This window comes from Cygnus olor, chromosome 7 (assembly GCF_009769625.2).
Source record: "Cygnus olor isolate bCygOlo1 chromosome 7, bCygOlo1.pri.v2, whole genome shotgun sequence".
Taxonomy (NCBI): Eukaryota; Metazoa; Chordata; class Aves; order Anseriformes; family Anatidae; genus Cygnus; species Cygnus olor.
Genome location: NC_049175.1, coordinates 35475758 through 35490749, shown reverse-complemented (window position 1 = coordinate 35490749; position 14992 = coordinate 35475758). Strand labels below are relative to the sequence as shown.

At 42.7% G+C, this 14992-nt stretch overlaps 2 protein-coding genes across 5 annotated transcripts in view; one reads left to right on the top strand and one right to left on the bottom strand.

The window, feature by feature from the left end:
- Positions 1–14992, bottom strand: part of DOCK1 (dedicator of cytokinesis 1) — a 283861-nt gene that overhangs the window by 154960 nt on the left and 113909 nt on the right. The gene's annotated exons all lie outside the window — the stretch shown is intronic.
- The window catches only part of INSYN2A (inhibitory synaptic factor 2A), a 49331-nt gene that overhangs the window by 5310 nt on the left and 29029 nt on the right, over positions 1–14992 (top strand). The window contains exon 2 of the mRNA XM_040563061.1: positions 9194–10295. Coding sequence (XP_040418995.1) covers positions 9199–10295 — 1097 coding nt within the window. The 5' untranslated portion in view covers positions 9194–9198. The remainder of the gene's footprint in view (positions 1–9193; positions 10296–14992) is intronic.

The window sequence follows — 14992 nt, the reverse complement described above, 5'->3', positions numbered from 1 at the left end:
GTTGTTCATGCCCATTTTGTTGTTACATTCATTATTCTCTCCTGCAAATGCAATCAGAAATGGAGGAGGAGATAGCTGCAAGTGCAGACATTTAAATTGTGGATCGGTTTAATACATTTTTGTGTATCAAAGCCATCAGCAAATAAAATGCTGCAGTATCTCTCAGGAGCTGACAAAGGGACAGACAAAACATCCCAGTGCTGAAGAGAGGAATTCAGCGAGAAATGACGCCTGAACTGCCTGCTAACACCGATAACACTGATCCCTTCCACGGGCTGGGCCTAACTTCCTCCATTCAGGATGAATCTGTGTATTTTAGGTAGCCCTAGCTGAGCAGGCTGGTGAGAAAAATGTGTTATATCTTGCATTCGCACTTTGTGCGAGTATAAAAACACACAAAGCCACAATAAAAATGATGCAAATTATCTGACTAGGAGGCAATTCTGGTGCCTAGAGCGGTATTCAGGCAATTCCGATTAATAATAGGGGACTTCTCAGCCACAGTCCTACAGTTTCAGATAAGCAGAGTACGTAACTCAGACTGACAAAAGGGCCATATAAATATCCCTAAGAAGATCTCTAATGATTGTTGTAATGTGCTTCCTCATCGTCCATGCCACAAATAACCCACTGACAACACCAAGTGTGTGTGGAGATCTTCCTCCATGTCGCCTCCCAGGGTCACAAAACCTAGAAGCAGTTCAGTTCCCATCTCCGTACCACCCACGCATGCTCTCATCGCTTTCCCCTTCGTCCTGCACGCAGTTCTTCCTGTACTGAACCGAAAACGCTTTCCCTGGTGACCTGGAACAAGCACTTTCACCTGGGTGCTCAGCAGCTCCAAGCTTCGTCCCACATTGCTCACATTTGAGGAGAAGTCGAGACCTCGGGATTTGAGCTTTGGGGCTTTTGCACAGATGTCTGCATTACAGACAACTTCAGCCCACACCAGAATTTGGCTCTTCCTTCACGTTATTTCAACAGCACTGGAGAACCAGCTCTTAGGAAGGAATTTCTGCAACATTTGGGAATATTTCTCACTCGCAGTACAGCAATTAAATGTCACTCGTAGGTAACCAACGTTCAGTTTTGTACCATCCCTCGCTGTTGCAGAGGGCAGACTGATGTGTGCACCCCTCTCCTATCTCCGCAACACCAGCAGGCTCAGGTCTCGCTGCACGCTGGCGATCTGCAACCACAACAGAGCCAGAACCTGCTGGAGATTAAAACTGTTCACAGATGTCCTCCTCAAGAGGGTGAAAATCACACGGTTTATTTCCCAGTGGCGGCGCTGGAGTTCCAACACAAATCTCCTACACCGATGCTATTCGTCAATTAATATCCTGCTAAATTGTCCAGTTTTAGCCCTAAATTACCCAAGTGCGTTCTTCAGCACCACGTCACGCCCTCCTGACACCTGTGTGCATGTAACCGTGATGCAGCTGGGAAGAGCCGACGGCGCTCTGATGCCTTACAACCGCTGACCTCGGGAAGTCGTTCCTGGCTGTCACCTCCCGTTTGTGAGCGCTCGAGCACAGGCTCCAAACCCAGCTTCCCATACGGCGAGGCTATATCTGCATACCCTGCCCTGCACCCAAGCCCAGCGCCGCGGTGCCTTCCAGTGCCTCCACAGCAAAAGTAAAGCTGTAAGGCTCAAGCAGGGGGCTGGAACCTGCTTCTCTAACTTTCCCTGTCTGCACCCTACCCACCACTTGGAAAGCTAGGATGCAAAAAGACAAGCGGAACAGAACTGGTTTCCTTGTCATCATTTGATACTTTTTTTTTTCCCCCCTCTAAACACCCACAAAAACTACTGTTGTTTATTGAGAACAATTAAAGGTTAGTATTAAAAATAACGCAGATTAAGAACTGTCCTTAAGTTCTCGTTTTAAGCTTGCTGCTTTAATTATTTAAGAGAAAGTGCCATAAAAATGACAAAAGGCTTCCAGTGAAAGTAGGCTGGCTTTTGGGCTCCTGGAAGACAGTAGAGTATAAGCAGAGCTATTTGCGATTCTCCTAGCAACACATCCTCAGCAACATCCTTCCACTACAAGTATCAGCTGTAACACTGAAAGAGTTGCCATGTAAATCTGTGCAAAATAATGCTAATAAACCTTTACTCAGATTTTTATAGCAGCAATAGCTGCATAATACATTAAAAGTGAGCATAATTCTTGTAATAGTACTGTGACATAGTACATTCTAGCAAGTGTTTCATATCGTGTCAACCCTCTGAATGCTGTGAATTGGCAGGCAATATTTCTGACATTGTATTTGTTCCAATATGAAGGAAATCGTTATTAACTCAGGCCACAAGGGTCTATATTATGTAAGTGCAGATCTCTTACTAGCATTAATATTAGTTGCACAAACATTTTAGGGGAAAAGTAACCCTTATTGTACCGGATTTTATCTCCACCTTTTGATCTTACGCGTGCACCAATACAGGAAGCACCCAAACCTAGGGCTTATTACAAATTCTTGTTCAGAACACACAGCAGACGTCAAACATGTAGAAGGTAACACGTATCATTTGTGTATTCAGGTAAACTGTTCTGTATTGTAAGGAAGTTTTAAATAGTTTATCCTGCAATATGTAACTTCTCTATCTAAAAGTCCACAGGCTTATTAAATCATATATTTTATTTCCAGCCACTCAGCTGTAAAGCTAAAGCTCGCAAGAGCATTTACAGGCATTTATTGACCACCTGAGCCATTAGCTGGGATATGACTTTTATATATCATTCGTACAGAGCCTACCAATGCGGGGGAGGAAAAAGAAAAAAGAAAATCAAATGCCACACGATCATACTTATTCCGAAGGAAGACTTTAGGGCAATTAAGAATCCCTCCTGTGTCATCACTGCAACTAGCTGATCGATAGACAGAACAGTTCTGTTGGAGCAGACTTTCCAGGACCATCCTGTCCAACTGCCCGACCGTTTTTGGAAATCGTACTGCTGAGCATCACGACTCTAACGAACATTTGTAGTTTACAGCACAATGCATTATTTCCAAATAATGCATCCCAAAGCTGTTTTCACAGGAGAAAGTTCCTGAAAAGTGAAACATCAGTTTCAAGTCAGCAGGGTTTCAACTTTGTTTTTGTCTGTGGAACCTGTAAATTCTTCTCAGGAAGACAGAACAACCCTTCCCCATCTGCTAACCACGTTTGCTAGGGAGCATACGTGAGCTTTCTTTTCTGGCAGACACAGCAATAACGCAGGTGAAACAAAAGCAAAGCGTCTCCAGAGCACAGGCTGCAAAGCACTGAGTTGGGCAAATGGTAGCAGCGCCCTGTAGTGCATGGAAGTGGTGCAAACTTCTCAAAGCAGGGAGATTATAAGGCTACGGCAGCTCGCCCTCTGCTTGATAAAATACAGAATCCATAAATGCAGCAATAAGAACGAATTTGGTATTGAGCAATAAATAAGGAAGTTCAAGGGAGAAAATTCAAGTTCAACGCCTAAGGGTTTCAGAACAGATTTAAAAAGAAAAAATAGTTTGACATTTACCAGCACTGCTAACTTTATTATTCTACATGAACAATTCTGATAGAAGGAAGACAGAGTGGTCTACACGTCAGTTCGGTGTGTCACTACACGCAGTATTTCTTCCCCTAACAACCATCTGGACTTTGTAAACCACAAAAATGGGGCATACCTTAAATGTAGCTAGAGGCCAGATTTCATCCTCATATCTGAGTATTAAAACTCTACACACATTTGTAACATAGGACAAGTGTCCGCAACAACTAATAACTGGCTAAGATCATTATTAATTTCCAATGGATTTCTTTTTTATCAGTCCAGTTTTGTTTACTGGGCTTTACTCATTAATCTTTAGGACATTATCTACATGATTGTTAAGTTTGTATGATAAAATGGCCAGTTAATCTAACAATTGGATTCCTTCTAAAAGACTGAAAACACCCCTCAAAAAGCTGAAAGATTGTCCGAAAGCGAGGGAAAAAATCTAATTCAAAATTAAGATATAATATTTAGATTGCACGTAGAATATTCTCAACTTGCTGTCACTGGGCTACATGGTAGTATATTTCAAATTTACCTAGAACAGGCTTCCATCTTCTATTCATTTCTAGGAAATGAATCCCAGTTTCTTTCAAATGTCTATTTTTAATGGTAGAAATAGACTACAGGCTACGCATGCACTTAAAAGGCAACTTATGGACGTAAAATACTTTTTGAAAAACAAATATACATTAAACGTTATGATAATGTTTAGATGCATAAGAACAGTATCTAGAGCAGGATTCTTATGAGGACGTATAGCCTTCAGAAGCCTGAAGATACGTTTCACCAGTGGGCTCTCCTTTCCACAGTGCAGTCCAATCGTTTGCAATCCCTCGCGTTATTTTTCCTTTGTGCTCTTAATACATGCTCAGAAGTTTACAGCTACATCTCCAATGCCCTTCCTGGGCCTGAAAGTGCACAGGCTGGGATCTGGGCCTTTTGTCTGCATGCGGAACTTGGGAAGTTGCACGTAGTCCGTGCTGTTTGTTAGCACATTTACACTTTGAATACATTTCTGTGTCAAACTGACAGAAATCAAATTTAAATTACGAGGTAAGTTACAAGTCTCCTTTTCCATCATTAAAAAAAATCAATAGAGAAATCCGGCAGCTTAATTCCCTGGGTAGTGCAGTGACTTTGAGGAGTTTGGGAAAGGGGACAGTGAAGTCCTGCGAAGATGTACTTGTGGTTTACCTACCGACACAGACTTAACCAGGACTGTCCCTCGTAAGGGCACGAACCAGGTAAGGCAGGTCTCCTTCCTGGCCATGCCCGGCGCCACTTCTGAACCGAGAGAAAGAAATCTGGGCAGTGTCAATGAGAATGAAGAATTGAACGGGAGGCATTTATGAAATTGAATAAAACATGCTCCTGAGAACCTGAAATAATAAAAAAGGTGCTTTCCGTGGCTTAACTACAAGATTTTCTACCAACTTAACGCTTCTCTGTGCATCACTTCATTATTATTGAACAGCTAATTTCCATATTCAAACTTAAGGGAACACTGCTTAAGTTTAATCAGCCAAGAGTTTATAAAAAAATCAAAGATAAAAACTGAAAAATAAGCTCTGTGATCATTAAATATTTAGCGTAGCAAATCATGTCACACAATCAGGGTTTGTTTAGAGTAACCACAGACAAAAAGTTTCGATGTGTTCTCTCTGTTGGCATCTGCAACTGAAATTCAGATCCCAAGCCTTTACTAGCCCCGTGACAGGGGAAGCCATAAGGTTTGTAGTGCTCAAGCAAATTGAGTATCTCCATCTCAGTAGTTTTCCTAACGTATCCAAAACCCATGCAGCGTGTATCATATTTTACAGTCGCACATTTTACGTATGCCAGTCTTCCCTTGTATTGCAGGAAACACAGCAGTTGAGTAACAAGCAGCAGGATTACAGATAGATAGTTTGGGAAATGGAAACAAGTGACAATGAGGTTTCCTTTTCCAGTTTACCCGTCCAGGTGCAGGCTGTGCCCATGGCACGCTCCTGTTCCCCATGAAATCAGTATGAATTTTGGCACTAGGCTTAATGGAAAGAGAGTAGACCTCTAGCACCAACTGAGCTCAAATACAGGTGAGATGGTTAAACAGCACTCCCAGAAGAGCACATTGTAGTGTCTATAAACCAAAATTGCGGTAAACGCCTCGTCTGAAACATAAATGAAACGAAATAAAAAAGTATTTAACACAGGAAAGTTTATATAACTCTAAATCAACTCTTGGCTCAACCATTCTGCTTTCCAGCATGCGCATCCAGTTCTCCTTGGACATGCTGAGAACTGAGTAAATCTTCCAAAAAAATCAGCTCTCGTTCTTTTGGTGGTTGTCATTCTTAGTCACAGCTATTGATAAGATTATTAGTCCAAGCTACCAGAGGGAACAGAAAACTCTAGATTAACTAAATCAATCAGGCCTGTGCAATTGGGAAAGGGAGACGAGCATTTTTGAAGAATCAATTTTTGGCTATTACAGACACGCTTACAATTAACTGCAACACTGAATAGAGTGCTGCATTTATCTATTTCTATTCTGTAGAATATCACCAGGCTCCTGGTTTCATCTGGGTTAGCGGCTCCATTAATAACATTTATGGAGAGAACACAATTCTGCCAATTAAGTCATTCCAAACCGACCCAGTGATGCGGCATTCCCAAAGATTATGGGATAATGCAGTATCCCAAATAATCTGAAAACTGAGGTTGTTTGGATGTATTCTAATAATGTATCAAGCCAATATTAGCATACATTGTATGCTAGTGGATCCTACTGTCAAATAAAGTGCCAGAAAACTGACTCTTCCAGGAACGTTGACGACTCTAAGGTATCCTAAGAGATGTTTGCAGTAAGTGACTTCCAGATCTAACAACCAGCTTCTGTGAGCCTCTTTTATGGGTAAAAATGCATCCTCTTTTCAGAAATAATTCCAGTATTTCAGGTGTTTCACATCTTTCTAATGCAACATACCATATCTGGTAAAATTCCCTAATAGTGCAGGAACTCACATGAGCAGATTTGAAAATACAGGATACAATGGATGTTGTGTTACTGTATTCTTTTTTTTTTTTTGGCAAACTCATTGACTTATCGGATATATGGAAGTTAAGAAAGACTTGCTTCCAATAGCTTTATATTTATGAAAGTGCTTTTTTGTTTTGACACTAGTTTTTACAACGTATTTTATCCACGTGCAGTGTATGTCTGTCACATGGCAGGCTGACGGATGCACAGGTTTGTATCCTACAAAGCGCTTCGTTATCCAAAGTGTTCTAAAATTCCACCTTTATACAGTTGGATGCATTTTCTACCAGCACTCCTTCTGGAAGCTGCGAACAAATGGGATTCTGTACACAGGATGTGTCTCACAGGCGTAACTTCACTCTGCAAGTGATACAATTAAAAGACAGCCCCAAACAGCCAGCGTAGGATACTAGTGTTCTACACACAGCACAACTGACCCCTTATTCAGGTTTTTAATTGGAACAAAAACTTTGTAATGTTCCTATTTAGTTCACTTTTTTTTTCTGAAAAAAATTCTCTGCACGTCATGTTTTACAGGCATACAGAGAGCTGAGCTTACGCACACAAGCACAAAGTACAAGAGATCGCTGTGACGTAACATTCAGCTTCACTTTTATCTTTAGGCTTCCTTTCAGCAGCTCCTTTTACAATCTTTTTCCCCATAATGAGAGGGGCTTGGTCACACTATCATGCTATCATGCACTCTGTTTATAGATACATACTCAGTTGAAAACTAGTATCTAGCAATCTAAGATTCCATTATTTGATTTTTTTTCTCCTGAATCTTCTCCCTTCTTCTCCTCTTTACAGACTTTCTTCTGCATCATGCAGGTTCACATAGGAACTTCCCCTTCTAAAACAACTGCTTCTCATCACCGCTACCTGAACGTGACAGATTAAATAGAAAAAAGTAAACTAGACAGGATACTTCCAGCAATTTGCAAACAACTAGCTGAAATGGGGAAGTATAATATGATAAAAGTTTTAAGTAATGACACATTTGCAAGAGATTTTTGAAAGCTGTTAGATAAAGCAGAAGCCCAACTTTGCAGTGTACAGGTTGTCTGCCACGCACTTGCATGTGTTCATATTTCCTAGGGTTATAATTACTTTTTTGAAAAAAACTGTAAACATTCAATTTCCCATTGAATCTAACTTATTATCTTTTATTAAATTAAAACTAAATACAGCCTAGTCGTAAGTATTCATTTGTACCACTGAGTTGATGTTATAAAACATACCCAATAGTGGCACGTAAGTCTTCAAGAGTTTCAGATTTTTTATTAATGGGAGAATTTTTATCAAAAATGTATTCCAAATGCCATACCTGGAAGTCCCTTTACTCGTTATACCTTGTACTCTGAGTCCCGCTGAAGGTACAGCCGTGTTTAAATAGGAGATACACGCAGAATACCCGGATTAAGTGAGAATTCGGTAATTCAGTAAATCTCAGCATTAGGGAGGAATTTGCGCAATAGGAGACTAAAAATGACAACTTCAAATGAAGTGTAAAAATGAGGTCTTAGCCATCCAGTTACTCCAGATCCCACATGATCTGTACGGAGATAGAGCTGCTTTTTTTTTTCCTTGCTCTGTGCTAAGCAGTTGGCATCTTTTCATCCTTGAGGAGGTGCTCATATTTCAATAGCAGATTAAGTCATTGCTCTGACTCATCACAGTTTTCGTTGTTTTTCTTTCTTTTTTTTTCAGTACTTTAGGATACTTTGGGATAAGAAGCTCTGTTATAAAGGTATATTGTGCTTCTAGGAAAGGATGGGTTGTTTTGCATCTGAAGCAAAACTAATTTACGCACTGCTGACTTCTTCCAGAAACTTTCAAAGACCATAAACTTTATGCACACAGCAGTACCAACGGGTTGCTAAAAATTCATCTATATCCAGATTTTACGTTTAGCTATGAGGTAGATTTCAAAAAAAAATCCAGATACTGACATCTGCAGTGAGAAATTAGATAAATCTTGTGCAAGGACGCAGACTATATTACACAGGAGTCATGTTTTCTAAGCAGGCACGCTGTAGAAAAATAATGCCGGTTTGATATTTCTTGCCACCAACATTTGCATTAAAAGAGAGTTAAGGGTACAGTGCTGCAGACTTCTCCCTATCTGTACAAACAGACTTTTTAAAGTTATTTTTTCCTGTACATTTTATTAACTGTGACGTAAATTCAAATAACCCGCTTCCTGAGCGCCTGGGTTCCCGTGCAGCACAGCCTGTGTGGGGAGCCAGCCCCACGACAGCCGCGGTGCCTGCCTCTGAAACAGGGTCAGGAAAACCCCCCTGGGTGCCACAAAAATGGGGTTTCGCCCCCCTAGCAGCTGGTTTTGTCACCCTGCAGAGGTCACAGCCTGCTCCCACCCCCCCGAGAGCAGGTTTTAGCCAATCTCACAAAGCACGGCAAGATAAAGGCGCTATTTTCTAGCGAAAGACTACCATCTAATACCTAATACCAAGGATTATGAGTTAATTAAGAGAATCCAGCCAAAAGGTTGTGAGCGCCAGCCCGTTCAGTCAGAGCACACAGGAAATTAGCTCAGATACTAAAAGTTTGGGGAAAAACTAGTGGGAAAAACCAGTAGTTCTGTTATAACACGGGCTTTTTGAACTGTTTTTGAATGCAGGCATCATGGTGAGTAAGGAGCCCAGCAAATGCTTACTTACCGCCTCGGAAAGCGAAGTTGAGCCAGCAGCTTCGCTTGCTCTGGAGATGAAATATGCACTGGATCCCAACCGGCAGATCAAGAAGCGCAACAAAGCCCTGCAGGTGAGATTCAAGGATATCTGCGAGGCCCAGAACGAGCAGCGGGACAAGCAGCTCTCCGGCAGCCAGGACAGCGACAAGCGAGAAGCGAAGGCCGTCTCCTACAAAACGGCGTACCGCAAGTACATGACGGTGCCCGCCCGCAGGTCCATCCCCAACGTCACCAAGAGCACGGGGGTGCAGACCTCCCCGGACCTCAAGAAGTGTTACCAGACCTTTCCTCTGGACCGCAAAAAAGGGAATATCATCAAGAGCGCCTCGACCGGTGACACCTTCAAGGGCGAGAACAACGGGTTTCTCATAGACCTCAAGGACAAGGAGGGCAGGAGCTCGGGGGAGGAGGGCCAGTGGGGCAGGAAGGCCGGCAGCCTGCAGACGGCCGAGTTCATCTCCCACGTGGGCGAGCGGGCGTGCACGGGGGCCTGGCAGGGCGCCGAGCTGCCCGGCTGCCCCCTCCACAACGCGGCCAAGCCGGAGCCGGGGAGCGAGGAGCCCGGCCAGCCCCTCCACGGGAGGGTGTTTAAAACGGAGGTGGCCACCGTTTACCTACCGGCGGGCGGCGCGGACGCCTCGCAGCCCGAGCTGCCTCACCTCGCGGCCGAGCCCGACTGGTCGCTGTGCCCGGCGGGCGAGGAGGACAGAAAGAGGACCGTGCACCTGAATGGCGTCCAGCCGCAGGCCGGGGACGCGCCCGCCTGCCCGCTGCAGGCCCAGTGCCGAGCCAGCGAGTGTCACGAGCGGAGCCTCCAGGTCGACGTGTCGCCCATGGAGGGCGCGCAGCCCTGCCAGGCCGCCGTCGCCCTGAGCGAGGAATGCCAGCAAATCGTGCCTCACACCGAAGTTGTGGACTTGAAAGCGCAGCTTCAGATGATGGAAAATTTGATCAGCTCCAGTCAGGAAACCATAAAGGTGTTGTTGGGTGTTATACAGGAGCTAGAGAAAGGAGAAGCTCACAGAGAAGGGTGAGTACAAGCTTTTTAAACAAGTATAAGCTGTTTTATATGCCTTTCTTAAGTAAGCCCTGCCCCAGAATTTGCTCGTGTGAATTTGCATCAGCAGGCCTGCCCTCCTGCAGAGCACCGAGATACACTTTGTGTTATTTCTTACGTGTACGTGGTTTTGCTGCTTTAGGAGTCCCGGAGAAACCATCAAGGGTATTAGCAGATCTGCTACCTGCACGTCCCACCAGAACGTAATTAGGTAGTTGTTTACTGAAAGACCTGTGGTAGCTTTTCTACTCAAAATATGCAGAGCCGTAATGAATTTGTGCCCAGACTGGCACCAAGCTACTGCAGCTTTCTAATGTGCACAGAAGCCCCTCCTAAAACAGGATTACTAGGAGTGCTCGTACATCAGCAGCTCGAATTTACCACAGTACCTCACGTAGCATGAAGGACAGGAGGAAAGGTCTTGTGTGAGAGACTTAGGTTTTAAGATAAAGGGATATAACTCTTGATTTAATTCCATTAGTAGCATATGGATTTTGTTTGCTTTGCTTTCAGCCTTCTGAATTTTTAAGAAAATGAAATGAAAACTTTGAGTATCAAGTCTTCTTTGTAGCATCTGTACTATTCTATACGTGACAAACTCTCAGGCACAAAGGAAGAAGTTTTAAGTTATATAACTTAGGGCTAAACAAGTCAACCTTTAGTGCATTACACGTAATGCTTACTGTAACACTGCACAGCATTTAGTCCTTATCAAGAGACTCCAGCCTGTCTCTTGCTTTACCTCAAACATTCTTCAGACTTGTTTGCTAATATTTATTCAATTATTACCCTTCGCAATGTATATGCACTGTTTGTTAATTAAGTCATAATTTATCAGAAGAAATCTAGAGTTTAAAAGCAGAAACCTGTGGCTGTTGCTACTTAAGGCAGTCTGTGCTTTAATTTCAGTCAAAAAGGTACATCTGAGGTTTGTAATGTAATTCTTCTCTAGGAATGTGGAAAATATCTTGTTAACCCTATGATCTCAAAATGTTTTCCAGTAGAAATACTATAACCAACTGTAGAACAAACTAAAAATGCTAAGGTTGTGTTGACAAAATTGTCCAAGAGCTAAGATGATGATGATGATTATTATTATTTTAAATAATCTGTCAATACCTGGCTCTTTAGACCGGGAAGCTTCTTGACCTAGCTGAAAGCAACACACTTTCAGATTTATTTTTTTTAATAACTACTCAGAAAAAGTATTCCTCTGACTCTATTAACTTACAGAAGCTATACGAGAATCGGAGAAGTGGCATGCTACTTGTCAAATCACAAAATACAGAAAATTATTTTGTTGTCCTAACTCATCAGCTGATCATCTAGAACCCTGTGTGTACGAAACACTTACACCTACCCAACAAAGTCATCTGCTACATACAACAGCCTTTCCTCCATATACTTTCATGCCCATTTTTTCTCTTTTCCCAGACACTGGAGCAATAGGTCCACAAATGCTTATTTTTATTACCCTCGCTTATGTAAGGGCAATGTTTAAATAAAACCCATTTAATGTATCCGATATTAGGAGGGTACCCATGCCCTCAGCACAAGAGGTCTCGCCCAACCTGTCAGTGGTTACTCATGCTTTCAAACAACCCTTCTGAAGCTGTCAGCCAGACAAACCCACAGCCTGTATTAGCCCTAAAACACTGGAACCATCTATAAACCCCAGTTCTTTACAATATCTGCGTATTTAAGGTAGTACAGATGTGTGTGTAAGAGTCTGCAAGACTATATTGTATTTGTAGCACTCCTTTACTTTTTCCCCCCAGGTTACTTGGCAATGGTGAGATGGTCCTTCCTCACCACCTAAAGACACATCACATGTTTTGAACTCATTTCAAACACATTCTGGTGTGTGGAAGAGGCAATTAAGATGTTTTACCGAGTCTTTGATGTTAACTGCAAAGTCGTAACCAGTGGCAGTTACACCAGCAGTGGAGGTTAATTATAAAAACTGGAGGCAAAATATCTATAAATCAAAGTAAGGCTTCGGATGGGGAGTTGTTTTAAACACAAGGACATGCAAAGGTATTGCCTTAAAACTTAGCAAGAGCAGAAAAGAGCTCCTTAGACCTGCTTGCAGCTCCTCCTTCCTATGCTCTAGGCACGCCCCAGATGTGCCTCCTCTCAGCTAGACGTGGAGGATGTAGAAATGGTGAAGGAGGAGGGGAGAGATGCATACTTGTATCTTTCCTCCTGGTTTATGGATTTCTGTATTCCAGATCCACTGAATTTTCTAGCACCTGGGTGATCTTAAAGTCGATTGCACAAAGGAGCCCAGCACTTCGCCTGGGACATTTTTGTTCTCCACCGAGCACATTCCAGAGCTGAGAGGACCCTCTGTTCTCAGACAAAGCATCAGCGCATCATTAACTCAGAGCATATCTTTACGCTTACTTCCCTCAAATTAGGCAACTGCTTCAATAATAGGTTGCCCTGTACTTTTACTCTAGCAAATCTTTCCAATTATTGCCTTCATTTCTACAACGTTTTGCCACCATGACCAACCACCGTGTGAACTAACCATCGCTTACCTTCTCAATTTTAGCATGTTGACATTTCTTCCTTTACTAGCCCCTGACTCCTGTTAGGTCAGTTTACAACAAGAAATTGAGAGAATCACTACTGCTTCATCTCTGTAGCACGTGCAAGTCTTCCACGAACTAAACCAAAAAACAGTGTTCTGTGTTTATGGCACTCTGCTGTTTTTCTTTTGTGTATTAAATACCTTACAATAACACACATCAAGAAACAAATACAAATAACACACTGCTGGAAAAAAAAAAGCTAACGCTCTCAGTCAGATTTCTCTCCCTTCAAGAAAATCGGTGTTCTCTAAGTGCTGTTGTAGTGCCATGGGACCAGTGCTCAGTGGATTCATTTTCACTAATATGCTGTAGGTCTTGAACTGCTATTACTGCAATTCATCACTAAATGAGTCTATGCCAGCAAAATCGTATCAGCATCTCTGAAGATAGTGGTATCATCCTTTGGGTGAATATCATCCATGTCTACTTTTCAAAATGTCACTGCTACATTATCTGCAATTAGCAGCAACACACAGCACGGCACTCGGCTCTGCTGAAAAGCAACTGGAAAAGCAGGAGGAGGAAAAGAACATCTTGCCTTAACACCTGGCAAGGTACAGAGGGCTCTTGTTGCCCGAGTCTGATGCTTCAAGCATGCTGCGTGAACTCTTCTCTCTGACCCGGGGGCAGGCCCAGGTGACCGGTCACAGAACGCAAACTTTGGGCCATCGGGAAAAACCACGGGGTGCAGCACAATTGTAACGTGTTAAACCTAAACAGCACGTCACAGATTTGGGGGCAGGTTAGAAATCATTATTGCGAGCTTGTGACATCCTCCACATACTCCCACTGAAGATTATTAAAATTGTACATTTCTCACGTGCATCATTCTTTAATAAAACTTGGCAAAATGGTGATTATATCTTACTATGTGGAAGCCTCTACAAAAAAAAGGAAAAAATTACATCACAGCCAAAGGCATTAACCAACCTTTGTGTTAAGTCAGGCATGACCAAAAGTAGCAGAGCTACAGCTTCAATTCAGACTTCCAAGAGGGGGGAAAAGTGTTGAATATTACATGAAGCATGGTGCAGCGTTATAACACAACACAAGTTATTTACAAGAAAACAAAGCAAACGTAATTCAGAGCAAACTATTAGCAATCTCTAACAGCTGCAGACGTTTGTCTATATTGAAACACAGTGCCCTCAGTTAAGCGAGGCAAAATTCTGCTCTGTTTACCTGTAAGGAGCCTCCCTAAGGCCACTAAGAGTGAAAGCAAAATGTAAGTTCACTGATTTCCAGACCCGGCCACCTACGGCACAGCCTATGAAATATGTAACAGTGAAGTATTCGGAAGATGAACAGATAATCGAAAATATTTTGCAGCTGGAGAACACCCGTGACCTGCCCTTTAAATCTTCAGCGTGAGAAGTAACAGCAATCAAGTCCCTTCTCATTATACAATAAATCAGTAATTTTAATAAACAAAGTACTCAATTTGCCGTACAAAAATGAGTCACAGTATTTTGACTCTGCCAGGCCAAATGCTACGTATTAGGCAACAGTTAAATGAGCCTGTTTCAGAGATCATTTATATTCATTTGTTAGCAGACAGTGGTTGAGGAATTTAAAGAGCTCTCAGCAAACACTGCTGCAACAAGCAGTCCCAGGCAGCAGCAGCAGCTCAGACGGCTCCTTTGAAGAGGCTTTGAAAGCAATATGATCTCCTGGATGGAATCTGAATGTCATTTCAAGTCTCCTTGCAGTGAATACAGGATATTTGGGTCTCTATTATCATTTTTAAGCAGCAAAACAAAGCCAAACCGTGTTTGCTTGGATGTTTAAACCGAAGAGAGAAGGGCTCCAGGCAGCGCAGGCAGCATCCGCACCCAGCTCCTTCTGCTTTAACGATCCTGCCAGCAACCACCCCAGGATCACACGGCTGAACATAAACTTGTCCTGACTCAGGAATGATGGCAAACGAAAGTCAGATAGCCGAAGCAATTATTGCCCAGCTTGTTTGCTTTCCTCCTTTTTCAGAAGCTGCTCTGAGTACAGTCCAGCTATTCAGCTCAGACGAAGGGGAAAGAGCAAATAAAGGCAGTGACAACCTCTGCTGCCTACCTCAAT